Source organism: Pan troglodytes, chromosome 6, assembly GCF_028858775.2.
Source record: "Pan troglodytes isolate AG18354 chromosome 6, NHGRI_mPanTro3-v2.0_pri, whole genome shotgun sequence".
Classification (NCBI taxonomy): domain Eukaryota; kingdom Metazoa; phylum Chordata; class Mammalia; order Primates; family Hominidae; genus Pan; species Pan troglodytes.
Genome location: NC_072404.2, coordinates 20554017 through 20576862, shown reverse-complemented (window position 1 = coordinate 20576862; position 22846 = coordinate 20554017). Strand labels below are relative to the sequence as shown.

Below are 22846 nucleotides of genomic sequence, written 5' to 3'. Positions count from 1 at the left end.
CTAGCAAGAGTAATCTTTACTCCAGTTCCCAACAGTTCCTCATCTCCGTCTGAGACCACCTCTGCTTGGACTTCATTGTCCATATCATTATTAGCAATTTGGTCAAAGCCATTCCACAAGTCTCTGGAAAGTTCCAAACTTTCTCACATTCTTCTGACTTCTCTGAGCCCTCCAAATTCTTCCAGCCTCTTCCTGTTACCCAGTTCCAAAGTCACTTCCACATTTTCGGATATCTTTACAGCAGCACCCCACTCCTCCCATGACCAATTTACTGTTTTAGTCCATTCTCACACTACTAATAAAAACATACCTGAAAATGGGCAAATTATAAAGGAAAGAGGTTTAACTGACTCAAAATTCAGCAGGGCTGGGGAGGCCTCAGGAAACTTACAATCATGGCAGAAAAAGAATCAAACACATCCTTCTTCACATGGTGGCAGCAAGAAATGCAGAACGAAATTGGGAAGAAGCTCCTTATAAAACCACCAGGTCTCATGAGAACTCACTCACTATCACAAAAACAGCATGGAAGTAACCATCCTGATGATTCAATTATCTCCTACTAGGTCCCTCCCACAACATGTGGAGATTATGGGAATTATTAGGTTGGTGCAAAAGTAATTGCAGTTTTGGCCTTCACTTTCGATGGCAAAAACTGCAATTACTTTTGCACCAACCTAATATAATTCAAGATGAGATTTCGGTGGGGACACAGCCAAACCATATCAACGTATGTATATCACATTTATCTTACTGTTAACATGAATACAAATTTAACAGTTATTTAAATGCTCAAAATAAGAGGCTGCTTGAAAAATGAAATTGTGGTACACCTATAAAAGAATTACCATTCAAGCAATACTGTTGATAGTATGAATATATATATATATTAACATGAAAATAAATTTAAATATATTAAATTAAAAAGTAGCTTCAAAATGCCATGTAATCCCTAATTCCATTTTAGTAATTTTGGATCCCAATTTTCTAAATATGTATTTATGCTCACGAATTCAAAATATTCTAGAAGGATATCACTGCAGTGATAATAGTAGTCATTTCCAGGTAGAAAAATCATGGAAGGTTATATATTCTTATATTTAAGTGCTTTTAGTTTTTATGAAATGGGCATTTTTAATTATACAGTCATAAAAAATGCAATGATCTTGCCTGTAAACATAAAAGCCACTTCAGCTTAATAGCAAAGAAACACATGCCACTTAATATGATGTCAATCTGGACAATACAGCCAAGGCATGCAAAGAAATCTGTGATGGAAAGAGGATTTAAGATAGGGAGGAAAGAAATTAGAGAATTCTAAAACAATAACACATTGTTTTTTTAAAATCTCACAAATTGAGATAAATTTGCTGCCAATTTCACTTAATTCACCATCTGTCTTTATTAACTTGGATTTCCTGAGAAAATCTAATAATTTGGAGAAGACTGTTGCATATGACTATATATATTCTAAGGTTGAAAAAAGAATAATTGATATTCAATTATGATCTAAGTTTTAAATAACATTTTCAAAGCACCAGTGGTTTAAGTCATCAATAAGGTAACCTCATTCATAGCAACATTCAAGTAAAATCATCAGTATGCTATAGCAAACTAATAGTGATAATAATATGCGAATAAGAGGAGACCTAAGATTTTTGACATTTTCCATTTCATACAGCCTCTATTTGGCTTTTCCGTAACTTCAGATTTCAAGTGGAACAAATATCCAATCAAGTTAGAATCTTCTTTATACTTCTGTAGTGCTTGGACAATGTGCCTTAGGCAAAGTTCTTGCAAGGTAACAATCAAAGTTTATGTAATTTCTTGAAATACTCTTTATTTAGATGGCTTTTCTCCAAATCGACTGTAACTTTGGAGGAGATACTTTCCAAGTGTTTTCTCAGGCTCTTCCTATTAGAGAAACAACAATGCCTAAGGCATTTCTCTATGGCTTGAAAATCTTTTTCTGCCCAGTCATTCAGACAGATTTTTAACTTGTCCTTGCACTCCTCCCAAGCCTATGAGTGAGAATAAATAACACTAATGGAGTGTCAGGGCAAAAACAAACAAACAATCAAACAAAAACCCAAGGCAGCTGGCTGTCACAAATTCTAGTAATTTAAGTCCATTTGCAAAAGCCACACCCTCAGGAAAATGAGCTTATTGTGTAGGAGCTTTTTTTCCCCCTTTGCAGAGAGACTACAAAACACTTAAAAGGCAATGTGGGTTCATGAAAATGTAACTGTTTAGCACTAACAACACAGGATGTAATGTAAAAGAATTTCCCACAAAATGTAGGCCAAGTATATATATATTTTTATTTATGACCCATCTACATGTCCTGGTGATCTCAGCTTTTGCCCACAGTAAAAGCCATCCCATTCTTCTTTCTGGAACTTTTTCTAAGGTAGAGGGTTTTGATCATGTGTTTTTGTGCCCCTCATTGTTGATTATATTACTATATATGTGAAGATAGAACCCCTTATTTAGAGCAGCTAACAAAGGGGACTACACTGTTCTAGTTTAGTTGGACTGTCCCATCTGCTTGGTTAACTTCCAATGCTATTTTTTGCTTTTCTCACTCTTGTGGTCTCTTCATTACCTTCTCTGTCCTTCTTCATTTACTTTAAATTCACTGACTCTGTACCTTCTAGTTCTACATAATAAGTGTAATGCATATATCCTTCATTATCTGAATCGAATACATTATTGTAAACATGTTAAACATTGATTTTTTTAATAGTAGGGGCCTGTATGCTGTTATTTTTAGTAGGGAAAATAAGAATGCATTCTCAACCTATGAAAACACCCAACCAAATTTTCCCAAGTAATAATAAATACTGAAACATGTATATAAAACTCAACAAAGACTTTTTCATAATATAAAGCACTAAAGTATCAATTATTTAATCATTTAACACCTAATTATTTAGCACTTTATGTGCTTATTAGTACATATCCATGCAATATACAATGATGCTGTCTTGTAAAGTATTAGATACAAATTACATTTTTCTTCTAAGCAGAAGCTTGAAGAATAAATAATATGTTAAAAACACAAGGAATAGAATTAACTCTTAACAAAGCAACATAGGAGACAAGGCATGTTTTGTTTCTTTTGAAAATTAAAGCATTGAAGATAACCCAATTGAGGTACAGCGGTGAAAAGAGAAAGCTGGAAGATGTAGTCAGTGCTGCTGCTTGCTGAAGGGGAAGGATGAGCAGGAGGGAACTGGTGAGGGGTGAGAAAGGCAGAAAGTAAATGCCTGAGGTCTGGCTATGTCCAAGTACAAGAAAACAATGGATGATTTCCTCCTGGTTGTTTTGACTCTGGAAATGGATGGCTGTGCATCCTCAACTATCAGCTGATGCCATAGACAGCAACAATGAGAGGATTAAAATTCACATTCGATATCTCTTTCCATTCACTTTCTTGGTGTCAGTGTAACAGATGATAGGAAGAGTGTGTGATGCATTCATGTCATAATCATACCCAATAGCTACATTATTTTATCTATATGATCTAAACTTTAAAGATTTTCATCAAATATGCATGCTTTCTCTTCTAATTCATAAGAATTAAGTTTAGTAATTCTTTTCTGTAATTGTATTTCATAAAAATTCTTCAACATTTTTACTATCCGATGTGGTAAGACAGTCCTCCACACCAGATTAACATATCTGTTTTGTGTAGTTCTCTTCAAAAAAATTTTGGAAGTTTAGCGACAAACTGTAGAATCATTTCTTTTTTCATACTTTATTTATTGTTAGGCATGAGATTCTTTTCGTAGCCCAGTTGACCAATTTGAGTACCTACTTGCTGTCAATGAAAAGAGTCAAACTCTGTAAAATGTTTTAAGAGATTTATTCTAAGCTAAATATGAATGACCATGGCCCTTGACACAGCCCTCAGGAGGTTCTGAGAACATATGCCTAAGGTGGTTGGGGTACAGCTTGGTTTTATATATTTTTAGGGAGGCATGAGACATCAATCAAATACATTGGTTTGGTTCAGAAAGGCGGGACAGCTCAAAGCCGGGGGCTTCTAGGCTCTAGGTAAATTTAAACATTTTCTGGTTGACAATTGGTTGAGTTTACCTGGAGACCTGGGATCAATGGAAAGGAATGTTCAGGTTAAGATAAAGAATTGTGGAGATCAAGTATTACTGTGCAGAGAAATCTCTCAGATATCAGACTTCAGGGAGACAGCAGGTTGTAAAATGTTTCTTATCAGACCTAAAAGGGTGCCTGGCGCTTAGTTGATCATCTCCTGGATCTGGAAAGAAAGGAAGGAAAACAAAGGGGGAAGGGGATTCTCTATTGAATGTGGATTTTTCCCTAAAGAGACTTTGCAGGGCAATTTCAAGGTATGGCAGGGAAATATATTTTGGGGAAAATATATTTTGATTTTTTCCCTTGTTATGCCAGAATCAGACTGGAAAGTAAGTCACAATATACAGGGTTAAATAAAACCCATCTGATGATGAGATTTATGATTTCTAAGGCCCGATTCCCTAGACCCCATAGAAAAGAATTTGGGCAAGACAAAAAAATCAGAGCTTTGTCCTCATTGCTATCAAGACCATTTAATTAATCCTTCATCAAAGCAAAGTCATCTATATAAGCACCCCCTTTAGATACTACATCACCAACATTGGGTAATATTGTTCCCAGACTAAAGTGAGGGTCAGGCTGCTTATTCTTGCTGCCCAATAACGAGATGCAGACAAACTGGGAAAGAAGAGAGTTTATTTCTGTTACCCGGTACAGGGAGAATGCTGGGAAAATATCACCAGACCAACTGAAAATTACAGTTTCCCAGAGCTTGTATACCTTCTTAGCTATATGTCTACATGTAAGTTTGTATTTACCTAAAGACATATGTGATTAACCTCTAATCTATAACTAAGGTCTGAGAGTCCTGAAGACCTTCCTCTGGAGCCTCAGTAAATTTACTTTAACCAGATGGGTCCAGGTGCCAGGGGTGGCTACCCTTATTTTGCTCATGCTAAATCAAAGAGATTTGGTGAGTTCATTTAGACCCCAATAAAACTTGTTAGTGGAGGTGTGAGGAGTTCCTTCAGATACCCCCAATAAAACTTGTTTAATTCTAAACATATCCTGTGAAGAATTCCTTCATTATCTTCTTACGCTTCAAGGCCCAGGAACGGTCTAGGCAAAACTCTTGGTGGGCTTTTGTTACATTCCACCCTTTGTATAAGAGCACTGGCTCTATCCGCTTTTAATATTTAAATTAACAACTCAGTCAGTGCTAAAACAGTTGTCATGGAGGCCTGTCTGTTCAGCTGTTAGTGAAAACTGGCCTGCCACAATATGCCTTCAAGGTTGCCAATACCTCTTGGCTCTAATCATAACAGTGGTGCTAGGAGGCATAAAGATCTCTTGGATATTGTCTCACAATCACCAATCCTAGAATGAAGTCCTGGGATGTTCTAGAATTCCCTAGAGATATCAAAGGAACTATATTTGCAAAATTTTCCTTCTTCAATTTTTCTTGGAATTTTGATGAATGATTACAGAAAACTTCTCTCATGAGCTTTGACTATCTATTCTTCATTTAGGCATGACACTTTAGAGTTGCTACAGTTCTGACATGGAGGCATGCCTGGACTGCTCCCAGGCAATGACCAAATGCAGTTGTGATGGTGAATCCAGGACATTTCTTTATAACAGAGAATCTCAACAATGGATGATGTTGCTGGAGAACTCCTTCCTGGCCTAGTGGAGACATTCTCAGAGCTATACCACAGTATGAAGCCTTGCAACCCGATTCTTGACCTTCTTGTCCCCTCTCGCTGCTGTTAGACCAGTGTCACAGTCTGAAGGTGCTCCTTGCCTACTCCTGCTCCTCTTTATCCTTCACAGGTGTTCCTACCAGCTTCTTGCAACTTAAGGCTTCTCAGAGGCCCTAAATGAACATACCACATAACAGTTTTACAAAATTCCATTAGGATTTTGGGGCTATGCATCAGAGAAGGTTTGGTTGAACATCACCTTTAAAGTTTTGCCTACTGAGTTCAATTAGTTTCCACTTTAAAATAGATATGTCCAAATCCTAAGCCCTGGATACTGTTAAGGTGGCTTTATATTTGGGAAAAGTAATGTAAATTATTTTGTAATTACATTTGATGTGATTTGTAAGTATAATCAAATTAAATATATCACGATGAGATTATCCTGGATTTCTGATAGGCTCTAAGCCTAATGTAAAAGACAGAAAGGGGAGAAGATCATGTGACGACAGGGCAGAGACTGGAGGGATGAGTTTGCAAGCCAAAGGTTGCCAGGGATTTCCAGCAGCCACCAGAAACTAGAGGAGAGGTGTGAAACTAATTCCCATGAGACCCTTCAGAAAAAAACAACCCTGCTGACACCTTGATTTCAGACCTCTGGCCTCCAGAATTATGAAAAAGTAAATTTCTGCAGTTTTAAATCACCAGGTTTGTGGTAACTTTTTATAGCAGCCCTAGGAAACAAATAAATAGTGTTCGCTTTCCTTTGGCAGATTTTATGTTTGATGTTCTTGGCAGTTTTTTTTTCATTACTAAATAAATTTATGAGATGGTGCTTGTTAAAAAAAAATCCCAATATCAACATGACTGAGAATGTTCTTTGTAATATAAGCACATCGGTCAAAGGAATTCTACAATTCACAGATGTAACAGATGCCTAAAGAGATGTGAGAGGAACTAAAAGTGTTTCATTTTTCATGTAGTACTTTTTATGATCTATTTGCATTTTCTGAACGTTACCAAATGCTATTAGTCATTTATTTATTTTCAATTCAAACTAATGTAAAGGGTCTTTAATTTTTCTTGAAAATCGTTAAAAATTCTGAACGTTGTAAAAGTAAATAAAAATTTAACGTTGATCCCTAAAATGTAGTTCATTTAACTCTCATGGCATTGTTTATTACATGACTCAGCCAAAATGAGAAGATTGACAGGGTGTGTGCATTTTGGGGGGCCCCTGGAATTACTCAAGTACCAGAGCAGGTGATAGAAAGGTAAAGTATAGGAGAAAGTCAACTCATCTCCCCATAAACATTTTCTTTGTTCTTTCCCAGCTCATTCCAAGAATGTTTGCTTAATAAAACACCTCCCGCTTTCATGCTCAGTACCATTTTCAGCTCTAAGTTGATTCCGACAGTGATGAAAAAGACAGCCCATTGTCTCAGCTGTAGTTATTGGTATAGTATTAAATTACTTGCTGGGAAAATGGATATGTTAGTCAAAGGGCAGTAATTTGTATTCACTGTTGTTTTCCAAGTATCCTGCCCTGCTAGTCAAGCCAAGCATAGGAACCTCTGAAATTAGCCCCATGTTTCAGAATTTCCCCAAGTCATACCCCTCCTTTGCTTTCCAGGAGACCCAATCTTTTGTGCTGCGCATCTGTCCAGCTCCCTTATCCCAAGAACTAAACCTGCTGTTTTCAACCTGGCTGCTCAGCACTGGGCTGCCTAGCACTTCACTGGCCAATCTTCCAGGTTCTTTCTCCCACTACAGACATGTATTTACTAAACTGATCTCCAAGCTCACAGCTGCCTGCCTGGCTGGCTGCTTGCCTGGATTTCTCAGCATTGCTCAGCCTAGTATCTGTCACTGTGCTCTTTCCTGAAGCTCTATTATTAGCTGAATTATGACTGAGGCCACGTCTTACTATCTGTTCATCCAGGTATAACTTCCTCTGTTTATTTTGTCCTAGAAGGCAGGTCAGGCCTAGTTGTAGATCCTTTCCCCTCTCCACTGCCCCAGTGTAGTTTTGGACAGAATGTAACTCAGAGTTGGCACAATAAAAAAGATAGGAATGTTTATGGTGATAGGCCATAGGAAGAAATTTGGACAAGCAGTTAACTTACAAATAAGATAAATGTGTGTTCCCCCCAAAAGAAGGTTCACAACCTACTGCAATTTGGGTGTCCAAGAAGACATGTAGATAATTCATGTAAAAACAATGCTGTTGAAAGGTTATGGATATCCTGAACTCTCTGGTGTTCCATGCGCAAATCCTTATCTTTAGAAGATTGACCGGTCAAATTAGGGCCTCAGACTTAGAAAAACTGGGCCCAAGAAATGTTATTGAGACAGGAATACAAAAACAACATAATGCTCCAGTTTCCAAACTAGATTGTGAAGTGGAGATCAGGTCATAGTTAAACTTCAAATATTAAGATATTAGAACTGGAACTTGAGAATTGGAGAGGCAGTGAGTTGAATTGATAGTGATTCATCTGAATATCAACTAGAGTACTTTAAATTGTCTCAGACCAAGTCGTTATTGAGCCCTAGTTCATGGAAAGGTCAGTCATATATCTAGAGGTTTTTGGCTGTTAATTTAGCTCATGATTTCTCTGCTAAGAGTATTCAGTATAAACTATGACCAGTACACTAGTAAAATATTGTAGGAATAATTTTATGAGCTTTCCCCTTCTCTGAGTCATTTATAAATAATTACTGAATGTGTTTTTTACTCTCATAGAAACCTGAAACGAAAAGGCCATCTAAGCAGTGTCTCTAAAGTTGTGTGGCAGGCCTATGTGGGAGAAACCAAAATTGTTTTCTCCGCCTTCCATTTTATCATTGGCCTAAGATATGGTTAAAATAAACTTAGTCTCTCGAGATATGATATTCCAGAATGTATGCATCTGTGTATGTATGTGTCTCTGTGGGTCTGCACAGTATGGGTTGCATCTACGATTATGGATAAAAAGAAGTAAAAGCAGTTCTGCTAACTTAGAATAGTGCCTTATTGTCCACAAAGAAGAATTTGAGAATAAGGGGTCAGCTTCACGTCTCTTTTTTATATGCAGTTTGGTCTCTCTCTGCAGTGTAAGTGTCTAACAAAGTACATATAGAAGCAATTATTGTAATTTTTTGCCATTTAGGAATAGCTCTGATTAATTTAATCTCAATATTTATTGCAATTCTATTGTTTCAACTTTGTGATGAAGTTGAAAGTTGTGCTAAAATGAAAACACACATTTTCTGCCCTAGAACAACCTCCAATCTAGCAAGGGACATGACATAAAAAATTAACTCTGATCACAATATGGAAAATGCCAGCAAATTATACACCAAAAAGGAAATACATAGGAAGCTGTATAGGCATCAAGCAAATGCGCGTGAGCACGCACGTACACACACACACCCCAGACGATGTCCAGAACAAAAAGACAAACCGTCCAATTAAAAAATGGTCAAAGAACTTGAATAGACATTTTGCCAAAGAATATACAAATGACCAATAGGCATGTAAAAAGATGCTCAGCATTATTAGTCATTAGCGAATGACTAATCAGATGTGAGTCGAATCATTTCACATCCACTAGGATGGCTATAACAAAAAAAGGGTTAGAAAATAACAAGTGTTGGCAAGGATATGGAGAGACTGGAACCCTTACACCTTACTGGTGGGAATGTAAAATGGTATAGCTGTTGTGAAAATCAATTTGGCAGTTCCTCAAAACACTAAACATAGAGTTACTGTATGATCTGGCAATTTTACTATCAGGTATATAGCCAAGAGAATTGAATTATATGTTTATACAAAAACTTGTACACTTGAATGTTCATAGCAGAATTCCTAACAGCCAAAACCTGGAAACAAGTTGAATGTACATCAGCTGATAAATAGATTTTTTAAATGGAGTATATTCATTATAATGGAATATTATTCAGCTATAAAAAGGAGTGAAGTACTGATACATGTTATAACATGGAAAAACCTTGAAAACACTAAGCTAAGTGAAAGAAGCCAGACACAAAGGAAACATATTATATGATTCAATTTACGTGAAATATCCAGAATAGGCAAATCCATAGACACAGAAAATAGACTAATGATAGCCAGAGGTTAGAGGGGAGAAAATACAGGGAGTGACTGTTTAATGGGTATAAGGTTTCTTTACAGGGTGATGAAAATGTTATGGGATTAATCAGTGGTAATGATTGCACGACATCATGAATATGCTAAAAATTACTGAATTGTACACTTTGAAATTGTTAATGTAGTCAATTTTATGTGACACGAATTTTATCTCACTTAAAAGTACTGTTTCACAGGCTGAGCACGGTGTCTCATGCCTGTAATCCCAGTTCTTTGGGTGGCTGAGGCGAGTGGATCACCTGAGGTCAGGGGTTCGACACCAGCCTGGCCAACGTGGTGAAACCCTGTCTCTACTAAAATTATAAAAATTAGCCAGGCATGGTGGTAAGCCGCTGTAATCCCAGCTACTTGGGAGGCTGAGGCAGGAGAACCGGTTGAACCCAGGAGATGGAGGTTGCAGTGAGCTGAGACTGTGCCATTGCACTCCAGCCTGGGCAACAAGAGCGAAACTCACTCTATCTATCTATCTATCTATCTATCTATCTATCTATCTATCTATCTATCATCTATCTATCTATCTATCTATCTATCTATCTATTTATTGTTTCACAAACATACACAAACCCACAGAATTTACAATATAAAGAAAGGAAATGGTACATTCCAAGTAAAAGTACAATTCACAAAATATAGGCATTATATATTCAATGGACATCTATGAGAGAGTTTTCTAGCAGGATGTTTCAAAAGCTAGTTTGTGAATTAGTTTTCTGGAACTGGGAAATATTTTGTGGTAGTCCAAGTATCACTGACTCTTAGGGAAGGTCAACAAGAATTATATTCAAATGGTAGCCAATAATTTTCCATGCTCTGTTCCATAAAAGAAAACTGGGAAATCCATGTATTTCCTACATTTTAATTTTGAGGTTTTTTCATTATTATTCAAACTTGATTAAATATTTAGATGACTTACCCATATTTGTTAGCTATTATTTCCTTCTAACTTAAAAATGCATTGTAATTCTGAGATTTCTAAATCAAAAATTATACTTCAATAAGTATAATGAGCGTATTTTAGTAGACTGAATGTATATATCTATATCATATTAATGTATTTAACTTTAATTGTAATACTGATAATTCTTTAATGACATTATTTTATTAACTTAAAATTTCTTGTCACCAACTAATAAGATGAAAGGTTTAAAAATAATAGTACTTTTGAAGAAAATAATTTATAATTCTTTTGGTAATATGTCTAAGCTTTGTTTCTTCATTGAATAGGGTAAGCTTTAATTTATACATAACAAAACTAAAATGTTATTCATAATGCATATATAAGGTAAAATATGTGACACAACTAAATTAAAGCTTACTTACTAAAACTTTAATTACTAAAGTAGGCTTTAGTTTAGTTGTGTTATGTATACAGAGAAAATTCTCCTTAAAAATATCTACAAGATACTAAAATCTATAGCTTCCCTCTAAATGGATTCACCATTGAGGCTTATCTACCCATATTATTTTTCTTATCCAGCTGTATTGTTTTTATTTAATGCAGTGATCTTTTTGTTTCTTTGCAATTTCTTTTCCAATTAAATAGTCTTTCAAAAATGGCAAGAGATATTTTATATGTTGGTTTTTAAATTTAGTTTCTGCTGATGCTTATTTACATTTTAAGTGGTCTCTGTTTCTGGACTGGGCTACGCAACCACAGTATGTGCATATAAACAATTTTTGTGTTTTCTGTTTTTTATAGATTCTACAAAGAAATTAAAGGATGTTCTTGAAGAATTCCATGGTAATGGTGTGCTTGCAAAGTATAATCCTGAAGGGGTAAAACTTCTTTTTCTTTATATCAGTTTCACATATATGCTTGGAAGAGGGTATTTCTTAATAAGAAATTCTTGGAAAAATGTATGTGTGTGTGTGTGTATGTATATGTACACATATACATTATATATGTATGATACAGATGTATGTATATGTGTATGTGTGTGTATATATATATATGCACACCATAAACCATTTACCATGTATCATAACATAAACAAAATGAAGTTCATAATGCAGTGCTATTCTAGAAGATATATTAAATGTTGTGCATTTTTTGTTCAAATAACTCTTCTATATTGTATGCTTGAAAGAATATGAATCATTTAAGTGTAGCAATGGTTCTTTTCCTAGAAGTCAGGAAATAGCATTGGATAAAATAGAGAAGGAGTATGCTTGGCTCTCAGTCTATGACCCACGAATTTCAATCCAAAATGGATATTGGTGTAGGGGTAGGGAGTTACCCCTTTCAGGCAATTATTTCCTTGACCAAAGAAGGATTTTGTGTTGCTTATACCTGGTCCGTCACCTTAAGGAACCAACTTGTACAAAAAGGGAGGAATTTTTTTAATCTTCTATTTTACCTTTTACCAGTAAGCTTAAGATTTCTTTAAGATTTTCTTATGAAAACTTTGCAGGTCTTGTCAATTGCTTTTGAATACCATGCTGGAATGAATGCCTTTTCCTTCCTAATTGTTTGTTAAATAACCTATTTAATATTAGTTGAGAGATGTTACATTTTAAATGTTCGATCATCGTTACTGTTAGTTCATTTGCAGCTTCAGAAGGCAACATTTACGTTGCTTCATACTTCTCTTTGCAAAAGACCCTTTTGTCAGGATGTATTAACTAGATAGATTTGTTTGCTGACTAAAATGTGACTTATTTTTTGCTATTATTGTTTTTTTTTGTATGTTTGCAAGAACACACTTCTTAGTTATCTTTCAATATTGTACTTCCCTGGGATTTCTAGAACTTAATTTTAGTTATCATAACCCTCAAGATATTAAAATTGTTTTGAAATTTCCTATCAGTATTTCTCATAGTTAGCTATTTTTCTTGTCATATTTTCTTATTCTCTCTACATTCTGGTACATTACTGTAACTTTTAAAACTCTTTAGCCTGGAATTTATTTTCTTCTTAAAAAATAAAATTAATATTTGGTGCCTATAAATGATGGAGAAAATAAAGGCTACTTAAAGCCGTTCCCATTTTTCTGTATTAGAAAAAAAATAGATGTTTGACCTACATTTCTCTTGTATTTTTCTAGATGCCATAGAGGAGGAGGAAAAAAAAAGTTAGCAGCTAAAGTTACAAAACTGAGAATCTCAAAGCCTAAGAAAGCAGGGTGGGAAAAGTAAAGATGAATTATAGCACTGAATTGCTATAAGACACAAAAATTGTCATTAATATTTATATTCACAACAATATTTGAAAACTTACATGCTTATCTAATCTATATACAGAGATAAAACCTGTTTTTCTCCATAATGATAGCTGCTGGCTACAAACTCAGTTAAGTGATCTTGTTTGCAAAGCAGCCTTTTTGCTTCAATTATTTTTTATTTATAGGACTCTCAAGACTTAGTCTTACTGTAATTATATATTTCATGAGAATTATCAGTCACCATATGCTGCATTTTTTGAGGTAGTTATTAGATCATTATTAGACACACATATCACCCTTTTCAACAATGTAATACATTTCATAAATGTACAGATCTATTGTTGAAACATGTTATTAAAATAATGAACAGTTGAAAAACAAAAAGTTAGATCTCATTACAACCCAAGAACAATTCTAAATTAAGAGCAAAACCACTCTCTGATCTTAGTTAATTTTCATAAAATTTTTCCTTCAGAAGAAAATTTTAAGGCTTATATAACCATTTAAAAAACTAGTATGTATCTTCTAAAAGCCAATTGAAAATAATTAAGAATATCTAATGATGAGAAATAAATCTTTATGCCCTTAAAGTTCTCTTCAATACATGACCTCATCCAATTTATAAAAAATTACTCTTACAATATGGCAGAATTCCTAATGTCAATTCACATGTGAAGTTATCACTCTCCATTGGCTGGTCAAGTTGACCCCAAAGTTGTTTGCACTGATGACTAGTTAATGATGCTGAATTATACAAGAAAAAATGGACAATTGAGTAATGCAACCTGAATTTGGAATGAATAATTAATTCATTGTTTTCTAAAAGGAACATAGCTTGTATCATTTACATAAAATGTATTTGCAAAAATTAAATTGCTTATCCTCCTACAACATAAAGCTGTTTAAATCGTAGATGTACTATTTTGCTTATAATTCACTTGAATTACTGAAGTTTTAAAGTGCTGGGGATAAAAATTTAACCCAAAAAGATATGACCTGTTGAAGTCTATTTTAATAGAGAAAAAATGTTAAGTATAATATGTGAATGAATCATTTACTTTTAATTCCCATCTTTTAAAGATCATTTGATAATCATTCCTTGAAGAAATGAATAAGAGAAATCTAAACAATAGCCTTAAAGATTCTGTAGGAATAAAAACCATTCAAAGGTCTTGAGATTCCCAAATTAATAAAATTACAAAGTTTTTAAATAAAGAAACTATTTTAAGAAAAATGAAATGATTTGTCCAAGATTCACCAGCTAGCTTGTGACAGTAACCACAACAAAAACCTAATTGACTAGAATCCCAGTTTAAGGCTAATGCCCTGTGCTCTTCACTTCATTGACCAAGCCATAGGGGAGAGGAACATCCTCTTAGATAGGAAGGAGAAAGGTTAGGGGAAGGCATGGGAAGACATTGCTTTTGTAGTGAGTGTGGCACTTCCCAGTACACATACATATTAATGACTCATGCCTGACAAGGGGAGAGAGTCTTATTAGCCTCCACCTACTCTTGTGTAAATAATATGATGTTAAGAACATTATTACAGCTAGTTTGTAGCAGAGATCCAGTTTCAGTGAGGTTATTCTCAGTAAAATATAGTCAGGCCATGTAAATAGTCTCCTGAGAGCAGTAGAATTTGGTAGTATGAGGGGAAACCAGTTTAGCATTCCACGCATTTTTTTTTTTTGATCTCGGACTTCAAGTTCAATTCCAAATTGTTCCACTCACAGCTGAGATATGGGAAGAAAGTGGCAGATGTATATAGAAATACATTTTAATCTTTAAGAGTATGGAGAGATGCTAGGTGTGATGCTAATAGAAGGAAATCTTAGGAATGGGAAATACATATTCAAAATCTAATATACCTTTATATAGATGGTTATATTTCTCTTAATCCTCTAAAATATTTTAATCACACTGTATGTGTTACATATTATATTTATCTAATGTCAGAACAGTTTGCTTATTATATACAAAGATTGATCTAGTCATTGATTCTGAAATTTTAGTGTACCTCAGAATCAACCGGGGGGCTTGTTAAAACATGGATTGCTGCCTGCCTCCCCCCGACCCCACGCAGTTTTAGATTCAGTGTTTCTGAGGTGGGGGTCAAGAATTTGCATTTCTATCAGTTTTCTAACTTATGCTGATGCCACTGTTTCGGAACCACCTTTTGAGACCTATGGATCTAGGGTATGTTTTAAAATCAACCTGTAAACTTGAACTTTTAGCTAAATAATCAGAGATATGAGATAATGAGTATAAAGTATCTTACATTAACACATGTATTCTTTCTTTCCTTGCATGCACAGAAACAAGACATTCTTAACCAAGTAAGACATTTTCTTTTCTATTAAAGTCTGTCTTTTCTTTCTTTATTCTGATATGATCTATGAATTTCTCATCCATATCACTGAACTATACTTCTGTACCAATATGATTTCTATAGTATACAAGGTTGCCTATAATACTCACAGGTTATAACTGAGTTGGATGTGACAAAATTTTTAATCCATCAAAGGATTTCCTGCCTTAATAGGAGCTGGTACCTTAATAGACAAAAAGGGTCTCAAGTGTGGCCTTCAGTTTTGTAGACTCTGGAATTTATTTTTCTAATTTCATGAAGATATATAAGGCTGTGCTATTATATTTTATTTAGTAAAAGTCTTAATTTATTAATTTACCATGGGAAATTTTAAAATTGCATTTAAAATGCAATGATAAGGCTTTGTTTTGTTTTGTTTTGTTTGTTTTGTCTACAGTGCTGTGATAGAATCTGTGGGGGAAACATAAGCAAAGAGTTGTTGATTTTGCCCTCCTGGGAAGATTTTTCAATCTGTTGCTTCAACCACTCTCCCTGAAAATCTGTTTTGTAAATTAAGTTTTAGAACAGTAGTTCAGTTGGGTGCACAGAATTACAACACATTTTCAGGTGCTCTAAATGGACATTTTTAATCACACTAGAGTAGCTATATCAATTGTCTTCGCCACTGTAGAAATATTTCTTGCTAAAATGTATGAGTTGTCTAAAACCGTAATATTGTCTCCTTTGGGCAATCTTGGATATGTACTAGCTTCTTCTTCTTCTTAAATTGTTTGATGCTTTTAATGACAACAGCCACTGTAATTTCATGTCCAACACGTAAAGTACAATTATAACATCAGAATGATACTGGTGGACTTAGGTACAGATCCTACATCTTACAATATTCTATAAAGAGGCATTGGTAACATGGCAACTCATTGACTGTGGCGAGATTTACTAGGCTCCATTTCAGAGCATGGCCTTTTCCTGATTTCATCTCTGACTTTTCTGGAAACTTTTCTGGAAATGATTGTTTTCATTTACTCCAATGTAGTCATTCAAGAATGTCTACATTTTCAGGACTTGGCTATTAAATGTCTTTTGTTGAGCACCCAACAAACACACCTTTCTCCACAACCTACATCCTTACTAGAGGCTGTCTGAAAATTCATGTCAAAATAAGCTCTAGCTTTTTGGAGAGTCAGCAGAATGAGTTTCTTCCTTCCTTTTCCTTGCCCAGTCTTTGTTTCATGTGCAGTGGCTTAGTAGGCAAGCAATTGCAGTTACAGAATAGAAAGAATTGACAAAACTGAGGGTATTCAAGGGGAGAAGAATGAGAGCCTGCACATATTACTGCTCTGTGTGTGCTCTTTGTCTATCAGTGTTCTCTGAGTGTAGGATTTTCTCCGTACATGTTTCATGTCAGTAGATGTTCCTTGGCCTGAGGCTGAGTTACGCTTTCATAACTCCACAGGGGCTTGCTTTATTTTTGCACTTTGTACCCTGTATTGTAGTTTCTCTTAATGTGTATACCCTTTGCATTCAGACAATATGCTTTTACCCCTTAATAAGGAACCTGGGGATTCAAAACCTACCTTTTGTACTGCTGCTGCCTAAAGTAATATTTTAAATGTCTTTAACAAGGATAATGACACTGATATAATTATTAACAATGATATAAAAACCTTTTTACTGTAATCTATAATTATCCTTCTAGAACCAAATTCAACCCTTTCCATTATGGAAAGCATAAGGAAAGTATAACAGAGAAAATATGGTCTGAGGAGTCTGACTGAACCGAATTCATTTTAACGGACCTTGGACAAGTTTTCTATCTTTAGTTAGTTCACTTATAAAAGGAAGAGAGCATCAGCCTTATTGGACTGTTAAAAGGGTTAGGTTCTAAAGTGTATGTATAATAAATAGCTCTGTGTCTTGCACATAACGGGTGTTCCACTAATGTTTAGAGACAGTGGCTGTGGTCATACTTTAATGACCAATGTGATTTCATAGAAAAGTTCTAGAGAACATGCCAAAGATGAAAGTGAGAATATTGGAGATATACCACCAACAAATTCTGTTTCCTTTATTTTCTCAGGACCTCATTTTCTCATTTTAAATTGAGGAACTATAACTCTGATGTCTTCTGCATTCAAAAATAATTTCCTTCCACCATGTGGTAGGAGTAGGGAACATGACGTGTAATTTGCTTCCCCTCCCAAACCTGGCCACAATCCTGAGTACTGTCCTGATAGCAGAGCTATTGTCTGTTGTATTGCTTCACTTCCTACAACTGCATGGTGCTAGCACAGTTAGTTAGCAAGGAACAGAAATAGTATGTTAACCGGTATTTCTGCTTCTCTTCATTATTACCATCAATATAGTTTCAGTGATGTTCCTCTTCTTATCAAATCTACCTACAATTATAAAATACAATTATACCAATTGTGATCAATTGCTTTCTTTACAAACAAGTTTTGAAATCAAGCATAAATACATTTGGGAAATAAATAAACAAGTAACTCTCCTTAGTTTAATGATAAATTCCAACTTTGAAAAGTGGAATTTAAATTCACACTGTAGAATGTTTGTTCTTTCATTTCTTTAATAACATTTATTAAACAATTGATACAGAAGTTAAAAACTAATGCTGGGGTTTTTAGGTGATCTTTTTGTACTTTTCCAAGTATAAGTTAAAACCAACATTACTCTGTCACATCTAAATTTTATTTTTAGGGTTTATCTTTTGTTTTTACTTGTGCTTTTTCATCATTAGAAATGGCTTTTTTGGCCAGGTATGGTGGCTCACACCTGTAATCCCAGCACTTTGAGAGGCCAACGTGGGCCAATCATTTGGGGGTCAGAAGTTTGAAACCAGCCTGCCAGCCTGGCCAACATGGTAAAATACTGACTCCACTAAAAATACAAAAATTAGCGGGGTGAGGGAGTGAGCGCCTGTAGTCTCAGATACTTGGGAGGCTGAGGCAGGAGAATCACTTGAACCCAGGAGGTGGAGGTTGCAGTGAACCGAGATTGCACCATTGCACTCCAGCCTGGGCAACAACAAACAACAGAGTGAGACTCTGTCTCAAAAAAAAAAAAAAAAAAAAAGAAAGAAATAGAAATAGCTTTTTCAAGCGAAAGAGCACTGCAGGGTACTAAAGGAATATAAATATAGACATTTTGGTAAAAAGGCTTAGAATGTCTACGAATTTTAAGTTTTATAGGTGAAAGCAATTATAAATCATATTTTTAGGTGAACAAGTTAAATTCTCTATTTAGAAAAATGCCTCCAGTAGCAATGTGGGGCATGGACTTGGGTAGAAGAGAAGACTAGATATGAGTTATGGAAGCAGTCCAATCAAGTAAGAACACTAGATGACAATGGGCATCAGAATGGAGATGGAGGCGGGCAGATGTGAACACATTTCAGGTATACGACCCAAAGTAATAGGTTGTACTTTGAACATCGAAGGGCATAAAAATAGTTACAGTCAACACAACGTTTTCAAGAGTGGGAAACTGAATAATCGTACCATTACTTTTAATTGTTATACCTTATTTGTGTATATCTTTTTTTTCTCAAATGACAGACCAATTTGACACAGCAGTAAATGCATCTAATACTGATAAACCAGTGGGAAATTACCTTATACCATGTGTTAATATTGCAAAATCTGTTTAGAAAATTATGCTTTAACTATAACATAATGCGCATTGAAGCTAGAAATATTTATGTCTTCAGTGTCAATTAGAAGCTTTTGGTGTTGGGCAATTTAAGGAACTTTTCTGAGCCTTAGTTTCTTTGTCCATAGGTATTGTAATGACTAAATGATAGCACACATATAACATATTTAGTGCAGTTCCTAAAACATAGTAACATTTGGATAGTGTTACATAATGAGGACCTGTAAGGTAAAAGACTGTGTCATACACTTAGTGATGCAAAGTCGTGTTGGATCATATAGCCCTTCAGGAAAGACAAGTTTTGCATGGAATCTGTCTGCTCATATGTGCATTATATAAACCCCCTGTGGAGATTTTCTTTAAAAGTGAACATACAAGTAAGGAATAATTAAAAACTGATCTTATTAATTGAAATTATATATACGAAGGTTTCCAAGACATTTTTATTGGGTTTTATTTTTCAAGGAGAAAATGTTAGAGGATTTATGTGTGTGTTTCAGTAACACTCACTCCTGTCCTAGTGACAACACCAAAAAATGTTTGGTGTGACAAGACAGTGTCACACCAGATTAACATAGATTTCAGCTGAAGTATAAAACAGTTAGCTATAGATCCTTGATTGAAAGACATACTGAAATCATAGTAAAAATATTCTGCTTAAACTTTTTCAAATCCATTATTTGCTTTTTGTAATTAGTAGAATGTAGTAGCATTATCTTTCTGCCATTTCCTATTTTTTACTAAAATAATATATTTCTAATTGTCTTTCTACTGAGTCTTCATAATTCTAGTCTTAGGTAAAGGTAGAGTTAATGGAGTATGTGACTCTGAAGTCCTAAAATAGTTTTCATTTGCCAAAACTAATTTAAAAATTAAAATTCAAGGTTTTCACACTTTGTACTCTTTCTCTTCAAAGGAACTATCTATATGACAGCTTTAGGGGACTATCAAGGAACTCTCTGAAATTTGAAATAATGAATAGTCAATTGCAGTGCAAGATAAGCATAAGAAATGCAATATTTAAAATATAAATTTTTCTAAGTGAATTTTAACATAAAAAATTGTATTTTGAAATCTCAGTAAGATAGCCATGCTGCATATTTAATCAATATACTTTTGCTCAGTGACCTTCATATCAATTCTTCAGTTTGATATAATTAGTTAATGATATAAATTAGAATGCAAAATAGAAATGGAACTGTAAAAAAAACTCTGATTAATTTAAATCATTATCTAGTTAATTTCATCAGAGTTCTTTGCCCAGTAAGCGCATAGTATTTTACACATATAGGTACTCAGTCAACATTGGTTGATAGATAAAGTGATTTCTTTGTGGTTTCAAACGGTTACTTTATCTAGAATAGTTGAATGATTCATTTTTGTGTTTTAGGGGTCACTTATTAATTAGCGGTGAGCTAGTTAGAAAAACATAAAAACTGACGATAGGCTATCTTTTGTCTGATACAAATAAGTGTTATAATGGTCACATGGTTCTGTTAAAATATGAGTCAGATCATGGAATTTCCTACTAAAAACTCACTCCACATTAAAGCTATAACTTTCTTTTGATGATCTAATATCCTGTATGCTCTGCCCAGTCCACATATCGCCACAGCTTGAGTCTTTGACCTTGTATTCTACTACTCTGGTCCTCCCTCACTCCTGCTCCAGTTTCCTGCTCCTCCTCACTGGCTCCAATGGAAATTTCTCTAGCACAGGGGCATCCTTATACCTCAGGGCCATTGTACTAGCTGTCTTCTCTGCCTGAAATGTGCTTTCTCCAAATATGTGCAAATATGTGCCTCATCACCTTTAAATCTTTACTTAAAGAATAGCTTCTCATTTCCTGATAATTGGATTTAAAAAACTGCAAGCACATTCCCCCAAGAAATCTTTTTCTTCTTTATTTTTTTTCTATAGCACTTAATACCATTAGACATTGTAGACTGAGCACATTAATGTTGTTCTTATTCCTTTCATTAGAAGATAAGCTCCCTCATGGAAGGCATTTTGTGTGTTCTAGTAACATCTTTACCCAAACACCTAGAACAGAGCCTGGTGCAGAGTGGGTGCTCAAAGAACACTTTATGAATATGAGAAAATCTACAACCCAAAACTACCAAAAGAAGTTAAGGATAGAGTGATGACATTTATTTTCATTCACTTTGAATCTGCATGGATGAATACTAGTGTCTTCTCTTTAGTATTAACAGGGATTTAAAAACAAAGGATCCAGATGGTCAGAAATAATAATGAAAGGCATATAGAAATGTGCCTTGAATCTGTGCCAATTTGGCAGCGACATCTGAGCAGCTCCCTCAGTCAGTCTTCTTTACAAATTCTCTGTTATCTCCCTAAATAGTCTGTGGCTGCTCCTTAAAGAAAAAAATGAAAAAGCAGTTTTTAAAATTTTGAAACATTTGTGTGTGTGTGTGTGTGTGTGTGTGTGTGTGTGTGTGTGTGTGCATGAGCGTGGATGTGTTTGAGCCTACAGCAATTCAATTTTTGAATAGTCATTCAGTTAAGTCTGACCCAATTTTTATCATTAATGGCTTCATTGATATGCATATAAATGATCTCATTCTATTTAAAGGTCACAGTCTTCAAAAAGCAATTCTAATGCTGTTACATGACAGCAGTAGAAACTCTGATGCCTAAATCTGGAAATTTTCTTGTAAGTCATGATCTAAGGAAAATGTACAGATGAGGATATCATCCATTTATCAGAAATGTCTAATAATATGGACAACATAGAATTTTAGGAGATATTTCAAAAGATTTTACTAACAAGAGAAGAAAAGGGACGGGTTAACCAGGAAACACATTGAAGAAACATTTCTCAATGAATTGAAAACTCTGAGTTAGAAAATTAAAAACAAAAACTATTAGCCAGGCATGGTGGCACAATCCTGTGGTCCCAGATACTGGGGAGGATGAGGTGGAAGGATTGCTTGAGTCTGGGAGATTGAGGCTGCAGTGAGCTATGATTGGGCCACAGTACTCCAATCTGAGCAACAGAGAGAGACCTTCTCTCAGGAAAAAAAAAAAAAAAAGAGGTTTGTGTTTTCCCACATTGCAAGCCCTATCTAATGCCAGAAAATGTGAGATAAATTAATTTTGCTCCAAAGAACACAGTGAAGAAGTTTGAGAAAGAAGCTTACATTGTCAGTAACACTTCAGCAATAAATAATGTGATGTCATCTTGTAGAAATAATTTAAGAATTGAGGAAATTTTTACTCCATTCTTATATCTGTAATAGGTTTTTATTTTTCAAAGGAAGATTTTTTTTTAGAATTATTGCCTTATAAAAGTTGTTATTTGGCTCTGTTATCTGACACAGAAATGTTATAGCAAAGTATTTGAGACACACAAAACCTGAAGTTTTTATTCAGAAAGATGCAATGAATTTTACAGTTTTCCGTACCAATAAAAAGGCAAATTGGCTGGGCATGGTGGCTCACACCTGTAATCCCAGTATTTTGGGAGGCCGAGGCAGATGGATCACCTGAGGTTAGGAGTTCATGACCAGCCTGGCCCACATGGTGAAACCCTGTCTCTACTAAAAATACAAAAATTAGCTGGGCGTGGTTGTGAGCACCTATGATCCCGACTATTCAGGAGGCTGAGGCAGAAGAATTGCTTGAACCCAGGAGGCAGAAGTTGCAGTGAGCCAAGATCACGCCATTGCACTCCAGCATGGGGGGGGGAAGAGCAAGACTTTGTCTCAAAAAAATTAAAAAAAGGCAAATTAAAGTAACTTAAAAATGTATCTAAGCTG

The 22846-nt window shown here is 35.0% G+C and overlaps 1 protein-coding gene across 24 annotated transcripts in view; it reads left to right on the top strand.

Moving 5' to 3' along the window:
• Positions 1-22846, top strand: part of DGKB (diacylglycerol kinase beta) — an 818895-nt gene that overhangs the window by 203081 nt on the left and 592968 nt on the right. For 12 of the 24 annotated variants that reach the window (XM_024357755.3, XM_024357751.3, XM_009452679.5 and 9 more), the window contains exons 3-4: positions 11609-11685; positions 15388-15408. The exons of 1 other annotated variant lie outside the window; for it this stretch is intronic. In XM_024357755.3, the coding sequence (XP_024213523.1) occupies positions 11609-11685; positions 15388-15408 (98 nt within the window). Of the gene's footprint in view, positions 1-11608; positions 11686-15387; positions 15409-22846 lie in introns of those variants that run through there. 11 more of the 24 variants (XM_024357753.3, XM_024357756.3, XM_024357752.3 and 8 more) reach the window with 4 other exon arrangements.